Raw genomic sequence first — 13,477 nt, 5'->3', positions numbered from 1 at the left:
GTACATCAGACTGCACAAAAGCGATGGAAGAGTCATGCCCATTAGCACATACATATTGGAAGCGGTTAGGAAGCATTCAATCCAGCGCAAGATATTAGTATCAATATTAAGTTTAGGCAACTTAATTGAAAGCAATTTGTGAGACACAGAGTCGAAAGCTTTTGCAAAATCCAAGAATATAGAATCAATTGTTAGTCCTTTGTCTGCAGCACTGAATAAATCATTTGTAAAAACCAAGAGCTGAGTGTCACATGAAAAAAATTTCCTAAAACCATGCTGACAGTTAGTGAAGAACGAGTTTGATTCCAGAAAAGTAACAAGATGCGAGTGAATGGCATGTTTCATGTGCTTACAGGGTACGCTGGTCAATGATATGGGCCTATATTTAAATGGAGAGTCAGAGTCAGTGGGTCCTTATTTATGCAGTCGAACCACCATCCCTCCCTTGCAACCATTAGGCAAGGTGGATAATTTTAGTGACTGAGCAAAAATATGCGACAGTATTAAAGAAGAATACATCACTGTGTTTTTAAGAAACTTGGAATTGATATGATCAATTCCTGCGCAAGAAGATATTTTTTGCTTTGTAATCAAGCTAGCAATACCAACAGCATCAAAAGAAACAGGGTTCATAGGAATGTAATCTGCAAACGGGATGTCAAGATAAGCATGGGGTGATGTAGCAGGAAAGAATGACACCAGTACATTGTTTAATACTTTGCAACAGTCATCGGGGGCTATAGTAACACCATTTTCATCATACAATTCACTTGAAGGCAGAGTAACTTGATAAAATTTGCTCTTAGAAAGTGCGATAGCTTGCTTGTACACGTAGTCAGCAGTGACATAGGCGTGCCAACGCTCTGCATTAGTAGCTGTCTTGGTGTGCCAAAAAAGTCTATTCTTTTTATTTAGCAGACGTTTAAGAAGTGTATTGAACCATGCTGCCTTTGAGTTAGAGGTGATACGTCTAATGGGAATGAATTGATGAATGAGCAAAAGTATTTCCTGCTTAAATAGGCACCAATTTTCTTCAATGGTTCTTGAGTGGGAGTTATAAAAATTGTCAGTGCTAAACAATTCTAACGCTTGGTTAAAAAAATCAAAGTCAGCATTTTTATAATCACAAATTTGCTTGGGCTATTTAATAGAAGGAACAGAAGCGCATAAGTCAAACGCCATTATCCAATGATCACTTAGACCTGGCAAGTAAGTTATAGTGGAAACGAGGTCAAGTGCTGTCGTGAGGAATAAATCCAAGATCTTAGCAGAATGTGTTGTGCACTGAGTTGGTTTAAGAGGGAACTGCGTTAAGTTAAAGTCCGAACAAGTATTGATGTAAAGAGAAGCACTCAGACGAACAATTAACTACTGAGGGAGAATCAGTACACCAATTAATAGTAGGGTAGTTAAGGTAGCCTAGGATCAATAATGGATATGAGGGAAATCTTACGGGTACACTGCTGAGTACATCATGGCAGTCTGAACAAAACGTGTTACATGAAGTGGGCAAGTGGTAACACACACAAAAAATGAATTCCTTGTTCCTGGAACGTATATGCGTGCATATTAATTCAAGAGGTGACGACAGTGCTATGTTGCTTCAGATAATCCTGTCACGGACAGCTATCAGTACACTGCCGCCAGTGTGCGGGTCACGATCATATCGAAAGAATTTTTCACTACTTTGACATGCCATTATTTCGCAGCCAGTAATTTTACTCCAAAGCCATGTCTTTGTCGGCACCACGATATCAGCTTCACATGTGTTAATAACTGTGGACAGCTGATTGCGCTTATTGCATACACTGCGTATGTTGGAATACAGGACAGAAACCGATCTTTCTTTAGTACCATGGGGTGGCTATAACTGTGGCGTATGAGAATTGCTTGAAGTGGCAATGGATATGTTAGTACTTTTGGCAGTCCTGCTATCAGAAGGGTTCATTTCATGTACTTGGCAGGCAACATGACAGTATACATAGCACTTCTTGTTAAAACACAGTTTATTGAAACGAAGCATGAATTGTTGGCCACTAGCCTTTCCGAATTCAACTAGCTTTTTATGCGATTGATGCATGGTCACGGAAAAATCTTCACCAACAGAGACGCTCGAGCCACAGAAGTTGGAGTGTTGAGAAATTATATTTTCCCTTAGTTTTGAAAAAGCGAATTTAACCATAATTGGTTGTGGTCATTTGGCGTTGTATTGGCCTAATCTGTGAGCACGTGAGATACCATCATCAGAGAAACTAAGATTTAAAGTTCAAGAAAGGACGTCGCATACATGATGTTCAGATTGGGCCTATGTTTCAGATGGGTTGTCTGCAAGGCCCTAAAAAATAAGGTTGTCCTGACGCTATCTGTCCTCGAGCTCATCCAAATGTGAAGTCAAAGCCGTCATTGACGGCTTCGTTGATAATGCCCGGCAGATTCGTAATGCATGTACCTTAAGATGTGTCAAAGGACACAACAAGAGACTCAACAGCAGCAAGACGGGTAGCCAAGTCGGATATCTTTTTCCCCAGTCACTCTTGGTTATTTTTCACAATTTTAAGCATGTCGATCAGCTCAGCATGACGAGCATTCGACTTAGTTGACAGAGCAGTAATTCTGGCGAGGACGTCGCTATTCTGGCCGTCCTTAGGACCGGGGTTCAATGCTATGTTCCCAGACAGAAGAAGTAACTTGACTAAGGTTGAACAGCACGAATAAAACAAGGGCACAAGGAAATAAATACCACAGACAAGCACTGTCCACAAACAGCCCTTGTATGTGGTATTTGTTTCCTCGTGCCCTTGTTTTATTCGTGATCTTCAATCTCAGTTCTAAATATGAACCAACTAGCCCTCATCATGATTTAACCTGACTACATACTGTATTTACTCGAATCTTAGCTGACCCCCTAAAGTCCGAAGCCAAAAAAAAAAAAATATATATATATATTACCTCGACTGTAGGCCAAACAAAAAAGCGAGGACAGCATTCACAAAATGCAAACAGCATTTGTTGAATCTGAACATGCAGAGCTCATTCAACGTCGTCGTCGCTGCTAGACTCGTCGCCGTGTTCCTTGTCACTGTCACCTTCAAACAGTGCACTATCTTCAATACCGTCAAGTGCATTAGATATGCTGCACTTTTTAAAGGCGCGCACGATCAAAGTACCTGGGATGTCGTCCCACGCTGCAGCTACCCAGCCCGCCAGCTGCGATAGCGATGCACGTTTGATGCGGCTCGTTGCCGTTAGCATGTGGTCTTCGCCGGCTTGAAGGTTCGACGATGCCTCTGCGGCTATCACAACTTTTCGCTTGAAAGCGGCACTGCAGTGGCATCTTCTGCTTGGTGCCATCGCGATAACACCACACCGCACACCGATATGACCAACACGACACAGATCAAAAAGTCGACCTCGCTTGTGTACGGTTGGCTACTGGCACGGCTAGTAGCGGCTGCGATACTGACTTTTCTAGATGGCGCTAGCTATGCACGATATTTAGCAGTTTCAATGAAAAACTGGGGCGTTCTTTAACATCCTCGAATCTAAGCCGACCCTAGAGTTTGGAATATGAGGTTTTGAAAAAAAAAACTATCTGCCTAGATTCGAATAAATACGGTATACACATTCGCTGGCAATGTTAAACAAAACAAGTGGGCCGGGGAAGAGCAGCAAAGAACGATTGCTACAATGTCTAGCATGCAAAGGCAGGTATCTACTAACCTGCACAAGGAATCAGAAAGGATTGTAAGGCAACACCATGTTTGCCGCTCTTCCCTGGCCACTGAAGGAACACAATGATTTCCAGGCTTTCATATGTGTGGCAGGAGCCGTTGTCGTCAATGATGATGCCCTCTTGGGAATCCCAAGGAAGGCAGTCGGGGCTACATTTTGGTACAAAGCGCTGCCGTTGACAAGATCCACCATGAACAAGGTCGATGACATAGTTGTGATGACAGTTGCCTCACCGGGAGGCAGCCACTTGTAAAGAGCCATAATCTGCACAACGAAGCAGAAAGGATTGTAAGGCGACAGCATGTTTGCCATTCTTTGCTGGCCACTCTTCCTACAATTCCAACTAATGGGAAGAACTTTGCACACCATAAAGTTGAAAAAATTATAGATGACTCATCCTGGGGAGTCAATCGGACAGCTTGTCCAACTGACGTCAATTAGGCTAACTGCACAAATTGTAACGTGGCGGCTGAAAACTCAGAGGAGCGGTTCTGCTGCAATTGGTAGCGATGCACAATTTTAAAACCTAATGATAAATTACGCGCTTTACGGGGAGCTCTTAAGTGCACTCACTTAACAATTAGAAGAACCTACCCTAACGATTTAGTACGTTTTTATAAGATTGACAAAATCGTTTCAAAGTCTTTTTAAGGGCAATCTGTGTGACAGACAAAAGTGGGGAATGTGCATGACGTCACTCGGCAGCATTCCACATGGTCCTTCGGGGCAGCATGCATCAACCATGGTCAGCGCCAGCGGTATAGTGTTCTCAAATTGAATGGCCCACAGCAAGTTCGCACAACTTCCCCCCCCCCCATTTTCTTTTTCTTCCCCCTCTCTCTGCTGTCTGTGTAAATGCATCTGCAGCTGGGAGTCAGTGCGCTGTCACAGGATATTTTTTTGCCTGCCATGTAAAGCCAAAGCTAATCTTGTTACGGGGTGCTCAAAGCTACGAAAAGAGGCCATTGTGGGCCTACAAATGGCATTGGGAACAAGGTACCACTCTACAGTATTTTGTAAAGATGGCGGCCGTGAACATGAGACAGTCATCTCGTGCACTCACTTTTGTTGGTGAGGCGGTTCGTCGGCTTTATGAGGGTCGTGCAACTGCTGTGAATAGATCTGCGTTGGTTTAGTAATCGTAAGTTTAGTCGGCAATACCCAACGACGCAGCTGCGATTAGGCCTAACGGGCTAGACAGTGTGACTAATGGCATGGCCGTGGCGAAAATTCACCGCCGGCCGATATGATAATGGGCCACGAACCATCGCAAAACCTTGTCGCTAATATATTCCTAATGGTGGCTTATCAGTGATTGTTCACTCTTATGGGTTAGCTTGACAGCTGTTGAAGTGGCATTTGAGTCTGTGGTCGATAAGCCTGCACACTTGCTTTTGTGCTTTCCACACACACTGCTTTTTTGTTCCCTGTGTTCGCGTAGCGTTAATCATTTCGATCAGTTCAGTCGACCTGGTTGAACCTTGTACCAATAAAGATCACGTGCTGTAGGAACCTTGTACTGGTAAGGATCGCGTGCTGTGGGAATGCTGTGCACTTCAAGGCACTGACCACAGCTAGGTCATTCTCTGAAGGACGGACATACGAAAAATTGAATATGTGAGAAATTGAATATTAGATATTCGATTTGCAAATTTAATTATTCGACTATTTGCACACCCCTTGAAAATGCATTTTGATTTTGTGAGGTCACACAAGCCTGCTACAGCTTTCTTTCTTTGATTCTGATGTTTACCTTCCGTTTGTGTTTCTCCCTTTTTAACAAATTTTCGCAAATAACCTGGATTCATAGCCAGAGGCTGTTGGCAGATATGTTGAAGAAATTGAGCTGTCTGTGTATGTGTGTGACTGCACAGAAGGAAATGGGAAGGTGAAGAGCATGAATAACTAGAAGAGAACATTGTTCAGCATGGGCAACTTAAGTTTATCTAGGTTATTTTTTGCTGTATTTTAAAGCTATTGCTCTTATCATCATCAACCCTCCTGTGACCCCTGCAGGACAAAGGCCCCCACCAACAATCTCCAATTACACCTGTCTAGTGTGAGCTAACAGTCCTATCCCTGTGGATCTTCTAATCTCCCCTAACGATCTTCTCTTAATCCTTTACTGTATTTCTCTTCCCATGGCACCTGTTATGCTACTCTTGCAGACAAGCGATTGTTGGCTCTACACATTGTATGACCTTCCCATCTCAGTTTCTCCCTCTTGAACGTTAGCTACCTGCTGTCCTCCTGCCTCTTAAATTATGCTTTTAATTTCCAACTCCCTGGCTGGTTGTACAGTCCCGAGTTTCTTCTCAAGTTTTATCGCTGTCCTCCAAGTTTCAGCCCCATAACTTAATACTGGTAGGATGCAATGTTTGTAGATTTAAACTGTGGGTGCTACTCACCAAATAAAAAAATGGGAGGGGAAGTGGAGGAGCCACTTGAAGTTGTTTCATTGCTTTGCAGCTAAGTGTCCTTCGAGTTGCTTTCTTCTTAGGCTTTGCACTAGGTCTGATCAAGCTGCACCTGCTATCCTGGAAAAGCACTCTTACCCTGCAAAGAAAATGAAAATTCAGCTCAATTTATTCTAATTTTTCACTAGCTCAAGTACTGCATGAAGTTTCTTAATATCTCACGAAGAAAAGGAGTTGCCGCCATGAGGCAATAGATCTTTTTCCTTATTCTCTGATACGCTTGCTTTTCTGTGGGCAATCCCCCCGGGTGGCTTCGTGGCTGTGGCATTCTGCTGCTAAGCTCAAGGTTCCAGTTTTGATTCCTGGCTGCAATGGTTGCATTCTAATGGTCTTAGAATACATGAACGCTCCTGTAACACATAGATTTCGGTGCACATTCATCACCGCCAGGCAGTCAAAATTGATCTGGAGCTCTCCAGTACAGCTTCTGTGCCTCATAGGGCCCTTGTGTTGCTGTGGCATGACGCATCTCCAGCCTATCATTAAAGCTTGTATCTCTCTTTCTTGGGCCATTCAGTGAAATCCATTCTCTGCACTGTTCATTTGGCCGCCAACAAATGGCAGCACCATCCATTGTTAAAATAATAATAATAATAATGATGTTTATTTGCCATCATACATGTTAGATGAGAGGGCAGAGGGAAAATGCTGCTGGCAAGCAGCTTGACGAGCCCACAAACCCTGTTCTGTTTATTTTGGCATACACAGCAACACATCAAAAGTACGCAAACAAAACAAAGCAGCAGGAGCTGCTGCTGCTGCTACTGAGTTAAATATAAGTACAGGGTAATGATCGAACAGAAACAGATTCTAATGACAGTACAAACCACGGAATAACATGAAGTCACTGCGAAAGGAAGTATCCACAATCACGCACTATACATAAGGCGAAGATTCTGGCAAGAACAAGAAAATAAATCAAAGCTATCTAATTTGTAGGCGTTCAAGAGAGAGGGTAAGGTGTAGGATAAACGCTGTTGTCCGCTAGTAAGACGAGGAGTATTTACTAACCAGTTTTCGCCATATCTGGTTGGGTAGTATGGTAATTTGTTTTGCGAATTTGCAAGAAGTTGTACGCTATTAAGGTTATGTCTTACTTCTGTTTTGAACTTCACGCTCAGTCGGTACTTACATAAGTTGTGTATACTAATTATTCTGGAATTGTGAAAAAGTTTAGCTTTGTGGCATCGGTACGGTGCATTATAAACATGACGAATGTATTTCTTCTGCAAAAGATGAATGCGTTGCAGGCTAGAAGGCGCGGAGGTTCCCCATATGAATCGACAGCACTTAAGGTGAGAATAAAAAAAGGAGTTATAAAGAAGCAATTTAATTTGCGTTGATAGCTGACCTTTTAATCGGCCTATGGTATTGGTGATGGGGCTATCTTTGTTTTTAGGTAGTTTATATGATCGTCCCAAGACATATAACAAGAGAAAGTTACGCCCAGGCAATGGAAACTCTCTACAATATCTATGTTGCGGAAGTTCAGTACTATGTGTTGGTGTGGCGGAATGATTTTGTTAATTGTTAATTAACCCAAGAGTGTGAAATTCATGTGCTGATGCTTGTCTTTTGCTTGCAACTTTATCGTAGAAGCCGCATCTATGTTTTCCATCTTGTGAACATGCAAACTGGGCACACGTGCAATGATTTCAAAACTGACTCGTACCATTAGCTGGGCCAATTGTCCTGTTAGTAAGCTAGCGTTGCAATAAGGAGAAGAGTATGTTTAGATAGGTGACTGGCTGTAGTTGGGTATACAGTGCATGCATGCTTTTGTGCACACGCTCTCAGTTTCTGTGCCTTGGACAGAACGGTCGGAGATGCAGTGCATTGGTTCACGGCCTCCATAGTGACAGGCATAGCTTCCTCCACTGCAGTAGCTTAGTGGCTATGGCGTTGCACTGCTGAGCTTGAGCTCGTGGGTTTGATCCCTGTCACAGTGGCCACATTTCAATGGGGGTGAAATGCATGAACACTCATTTACAGTAAAATTGCATTCATTCGACTCCGGTTAATTCAATTTTTGGGTTAATTCGATCCTGCCCGAAAATCCCAAGTGACACCCATATATTTCTATGGTACCAAACTTTCATTATTTCGAGCCTGAAATTGGTCATCGCCAGATAATTCGAACTCGGCTGGTTATCACGCATGCACACAACCTCAATGTTGGCCGCAGTGGTGACTCCAATAGCAGCAGCGTCCGTCAAAAAAAAAAAAATATGTATTATATATATATATATATATATATATATATATATTTTGTGGGGCTTTACGTGCCAAAACGATGACATGATTATGAGACATGCCGTAGTGGGAGACTCTGGGTTAACTTCGACCACCTGGGGCTTAACAGGCACCCAATGCATGGTACGCAGGCATTTTTGCATTTTGCCCCCCATTGAAATGTGGCAGCGTCCATCTCAGCAGCGCTTAATGTGCAGTTAATGTGCTGAACACGTCATCTCCTGTAGAAAAGGTCTATCTTTGGCCTGCGCCACGAAGATATTAAAATGAAAACAGTAGCTTACAACGAAATAATACAGTATTAACCCAATTCTACATGCCTTTCCTTCAGAAAAACATTTGTCCGAAAATTGCTTGGCCGGTGCAGTCCGATAAGAAACAAAAACTGCGTTCGCAACAGCCTACCATCTGGCCAACCTAGTCATCGTCATCATAAAATGGCAACCATCAGACTTGTTCATAATTAATTACACATAATTAATCACATTTGATCAATTATACATTTTGTTCATTCTGTAATTTAATTATTACCTTGTTTTCCTCGTAATGCTCACTCTAATTCAATTATTTTTTTCAGTAATCAATTGCATGTAACCAGTTCATTGATGAGACAAGCTGTAACAGACAAAGCAGCTTTGTGCAATAGCTCACATGTATATGAGACCCTCCATCTAGCACCAATTTTTCTGCGTGGTGGAAATGTACTTTCATTTGTGAATTTTACACTGAAATGCATAAAAAAGCACGTCCATGAACTCAACGCAAGAGGTGTGTTTATTATAGATGAACCTATCAAGAAAATGTACTTATAATCAGCTGTAGGACAAGACACTTTTTTTAATCTTTTGATACTAGGGCACCCAAAACAGGGAATTGGAAATTTCCTGGAAACACAAACATGTTAATGCCACATTGCAGAGAAAAGGGTCTTCCAAGGTCACTGCATCAGCCTGGATAGTGTACCATGTATCATGATTAAGACGGGAAAGTGTGTATGTGTGGTATGTCCTTAGCATGATGGGCACCCCCTGTCATCACGCAGGTCAGGGGTCAGCACTACGACCTTGTCCTCAATGGCTGGGAGGTGGCAGGAGGCTCCATCCGCATCCATCACGCACCAACCCAGAGATATGTGCTCACAGACATCTTGCAGGTGACTCACTTTTTGCATACTTGGCTATTACCACATATTCTCATATAAGGACTGCACCCTTTTTCGTAAATTTTGACCCAATTTTCTTAAATGTGGCCCATAGGCCATGAAAATTTCAAGAAATTGGTATCTGCTTTGAAAAACTGATGTGCTTGCCACCGTGTGCAATGACCTTGGCAAGCTTCATATTAACTTCATTTGCTACCCCATTCGTTGTTTCTGGCATGTAACCATGGGGCTGCAGCAATCTGGAATACTAGTTTACTGCAAGCACGTGGTTAGAGGAGGAAGCTATGCTCAGACGTCATTCTACATGCAAGGTTGCATAGCGAAAAAACTATCGTGCAAAACTTGAACGGAGAGTTGATAGCACCCACATACATTCTAGTATTTCTTTACACTCATTTCCTTAGACCTCGTAAACGCCAACACTTATTTTAAAATGGAATCGGACAGGGTTGAGTTTTCTTCTGGTGCATTTGGTGTGTAAAGACCCCTGTGACAAGCTAGAGTGGTGGAGCATTATGTGCACATTTGTTGATGCATGCATGTGCGTGCTTCGAACGTGATCACAATGTGCCATATTGCATTTAGTTCCCTTTGCATCCCATTGGTTCAATTTTTTTTCGACTGCACTTCTGTCTTCTGGTTTTCGCCATCACCAATGCTTCTTTGCTTAACCTTTGCCTTGCTTACCTCCGTGCACGCCATTTTTGTTTAAGGTGTTTGCTATATATATCTTGTTTCTAACAGCTCTAGTATCTCTGTGAGATGTTTGCCTGATGCACTTTACGAAATAGAAACAAACGCTCTGAAATCCAAAACGAAAGGAATAGTGCTGGGCCAAATGCAATGCAAACAATCCAGGGAACCTGTATACATTTTTCTCGCTTTGCCTAGTTTCTTTATTTGACCAGCCAGTGTGATTTTTACATTAAGGTGAAATGGCAATTATAATGCATCGTCAAAGTTTATGTGCATACCATAAACGTTTATAGGAGTGGCAGGATGGCGTGTTAGGTGTAACAGCTGTGCGCTGTTTGTGTATGTACATATTAAAGCAGCTGTTAATAGGATCGTGAATCGAAACACCGCCGAGAAAGCAATGCTCTTCCAAATTCACCTTTGTGTTGATGAAAAAGGGCACTTGGAAACTAGATTGTGACAGTGTACACTTCTGTTGACATTTGTATGTTTCAGGCACGTTCCCTTCAGGACTTCAATCTCTTGCACACCGAAAACATGGCCGCTTCTTCATAGTTTTACCCTTTTGTGGACATTTAAGCCTCTGAAGAACTCTTCGATGCACACATGTCTGAATCGGGCTGTTCTCATGACTGTTGATGACATATAAATGTGTGTGGATGTAGGCAAACACATGGAAATGTACGCACCATGCTGGGGAAGGCTGCACAATGGGTAACTCTGGTGCATCCATTGGTGGTGCTGCTACCATGGTTTGTCACACCTGTAAGGTGGCTGGATGTAAATTATGAGCGTCCCCTTTGAAATTGTGGGGTGGAGAATGTCACCAAGCTCATCACCTTTAGAATTCTACTGAGCCTATTTTCAGTCTTAGGACCCACGGTTCATGTTGACCAGCCTTTAATCCTGCAAAAAATTAACTTTCCTAAAATGTATTATGTTCCCTGCGTTTGCGCCACCAAGTCGTCTCCGCCACCAAGTCTTCTCCGCTGCCGATTCATTAAGCTTTCCTTTATACTATCCCGGAAACCCCGTGCCTCGGGCAGAGTCACTTCATCCTCGTTGACCTCTGGAATGACACTGTGACACTCTAGCAAAATAGGCTGTATGGTTCCAGTGCTATCTCCACACGTTATGCAAGTATTGTCGTCATTGGCAAACTTTCTCTAATAACATCTTGTTTTCAGACATCCTGATCTGGCTTCGAACAGTAGTTCAGTGCCCTTTGAATTATTGTAAAACTTTTCTGTTTTGATGTGATTCTTTGTTGTTTGATATGTACAGGAGAATCCGCAGTACTCGCCCACCTGTCATGTAAAAACACTGGCGTCACACTCGGACCAGCAAATCTCCCCGTGGGTCAGCACACGCCACATTCACGGCTATCGCTGCCTATCCTATTGTGATAAGCATCTTCACCCATCTATTTCACAGGGTGTGGTGCCATAGGAAGCATACTGCATGCTTTTAATAGGCGATAACCCAAACGCGTCACCGTTCCCTGCTGGAGACAGCAGGATAGGAGCAACACGTTTTGCTCCAGTGGCATCTGGCGTCACCCACCACCTCAATTTCGTTTTGCCTTCCCGTTGCCGTCTTAAAACATTACGCAATGGGAAAAACAACAGAATGCATATCTGGCCACCGAACCCCACCAGCTCAATGGCGCCTCGTGCCGCAATGATTCGCGCAATGCTTCACATTACGTAGAAAAAATGTCAACTACAGTTGAGTCTGTCATATTTTTTAGTTACTTCAGATTGTACGGTTTCCTGGTTAGTGTGTGTTTTCTTGCATTTTTTTTCTTCTCTAATATGTATAAACAAGCTTCTATATATATCTTAGCTTATTTGAATCAAGCCTCCTTTTCATGCGTATCATGTACATCGTAAAAAGCAGAGAGGATAAGAGGAAACCAGGGTGCAAGTCTATTTGAACTTCAACTGTCTTATCGCTAGTTAGTCCTTCTTGCAATATTTGACTTTATTATTTTCTTATACATGTATTTTCTTTAGTAGTGCTACGTTGGATTCCCCTAAACCTTCACTCCCAAGGATAACCACAAAAGTTCTTTGTCTACGTTGCCCTGTGTACCAATAATATCCAGGAATGTCAAGTATAAAGGTTGATTTTCTGCCCCATCTATGTCTATAGACTGTGTCATGACAAATAGGTTATTGTATATGTGCCTGCCTATTCTAAAACTATTTTGCAGTTATCCCTTGTGACATTCTATTCCATTATTAACCTGTATACTACTGATGATATCTTGATCGGCCTGCATGATTTGTTGTTTGTTCTAAATGCTTTTTCCTTTATAATTTACATTCATCCTACTGTGTCGGCAACTATGTAGAATTTGTTACTCCTGTACGATTTGTTCCAATTACAGTCGAACCCAGATACATCGATTCTGAAGGGGATCATAAAAAAGTTCGATACTATATAGATAATTCAGTATATATAGAATAAAAATTTTATTAAAAAATTTGAAGGGAATTTTTCAGCTGTTCGTTATATACAATAATTTGTTATATGTGGGTTCGATATATCTAGGTTCGACTGCATTCTTATAGTTGGTCCTTGATTTATAGCCCCAGTTCATTGATTAGCCTCATTGGTTTCTATCCAGTCCTGTTGCCATGCAGCTTGGCATTTTCTCTTCCTTTAAAAAAAAGTTAAGTTCTGGTGTTTTACGTGCCAGAACTACAATATGATCATGAGGCACACTGTAGTGGAGGACTCCAGATTAATTTGGACCACCCGGGGTTCTTTAATATACACCCAATGCACGGTACACGGGCGTTCTTGCATTTCGCCCCCATTGGCTGGGATTTGATCGTATGCCCTCAGGCTTAGTAGCTCAACGCCAAAGGCACTATGCCAACACACCGAGCTTTTTTTCTTTTTTCCGTTTCTTTTTATTTTCCCGTCAAGGTTGTTCAGGACCAGTTCCTTTTCTGCATCAGCCTGCCTATTCTGCCACCTTCAGTGCTCATGAATGACTCTGCTATGTCTCCAGTAATGTATTTCATTTCATCTTCCCCTACCAACCTGGTTCCCTCATCATCTTGTATATACGATTTCATTTTTTCTCTCTAGATATTTCACATGGCTCCAGAAAATTTTAGGGGCTCTTTTGGTTATCTCACGTGCT

At 42.3% G+C, this 13,477-nt stretch overlaps 1 protein-coding gene across 3 annotated transcripts in view; it reads left to right on the top strand.

Annotated features, from left to right (window-relative positions):
* The window catches only part of AspRS-m (aspartyl-tRNA synthetase, mitochondrial), a 160,882-nt gene that overhangs the window by 133,170 nt on the left and 14,235 nt on the right, over positions 1–13,477 (top strand). For 2 of the 3 annotated variants that reach the window (XM_055064941.2, XM_055064940.2), the window contains 2 exons: positions 7,445–7,504; positions 9,505–9,615. In XM_055064941.2, coding sequence (XP_054920916.2) covers positions 7,445–7,504; positions 9,505–9,615 — 171 coding nt within the window. The remainder of the gene's footprint in view (positions 1–7,444; positions 7,505–9,504; positions 9,616–13,477) is intronic. The other variant, XM_050168388.3, reaches the window with a different exon arrangement.

The sequence above is a fragment of the Dermacentor andersoni genome, chromosome 1 (assembly GCF_023375885.2).
Source record: "Dermacentor andersoni chromosome 1, qqDerAnde1_hic_scaffold, whole genome shotgun sequence".
NCBI lineage: Eukaryota > Metazoa > Arthropoda > Arachnida > Ixodida > Ixodidae > Dermacentor > Dermacentor andersoni.
This window is presented reverse-complemented; position numbering and strand designations above follow the sequence as displayed.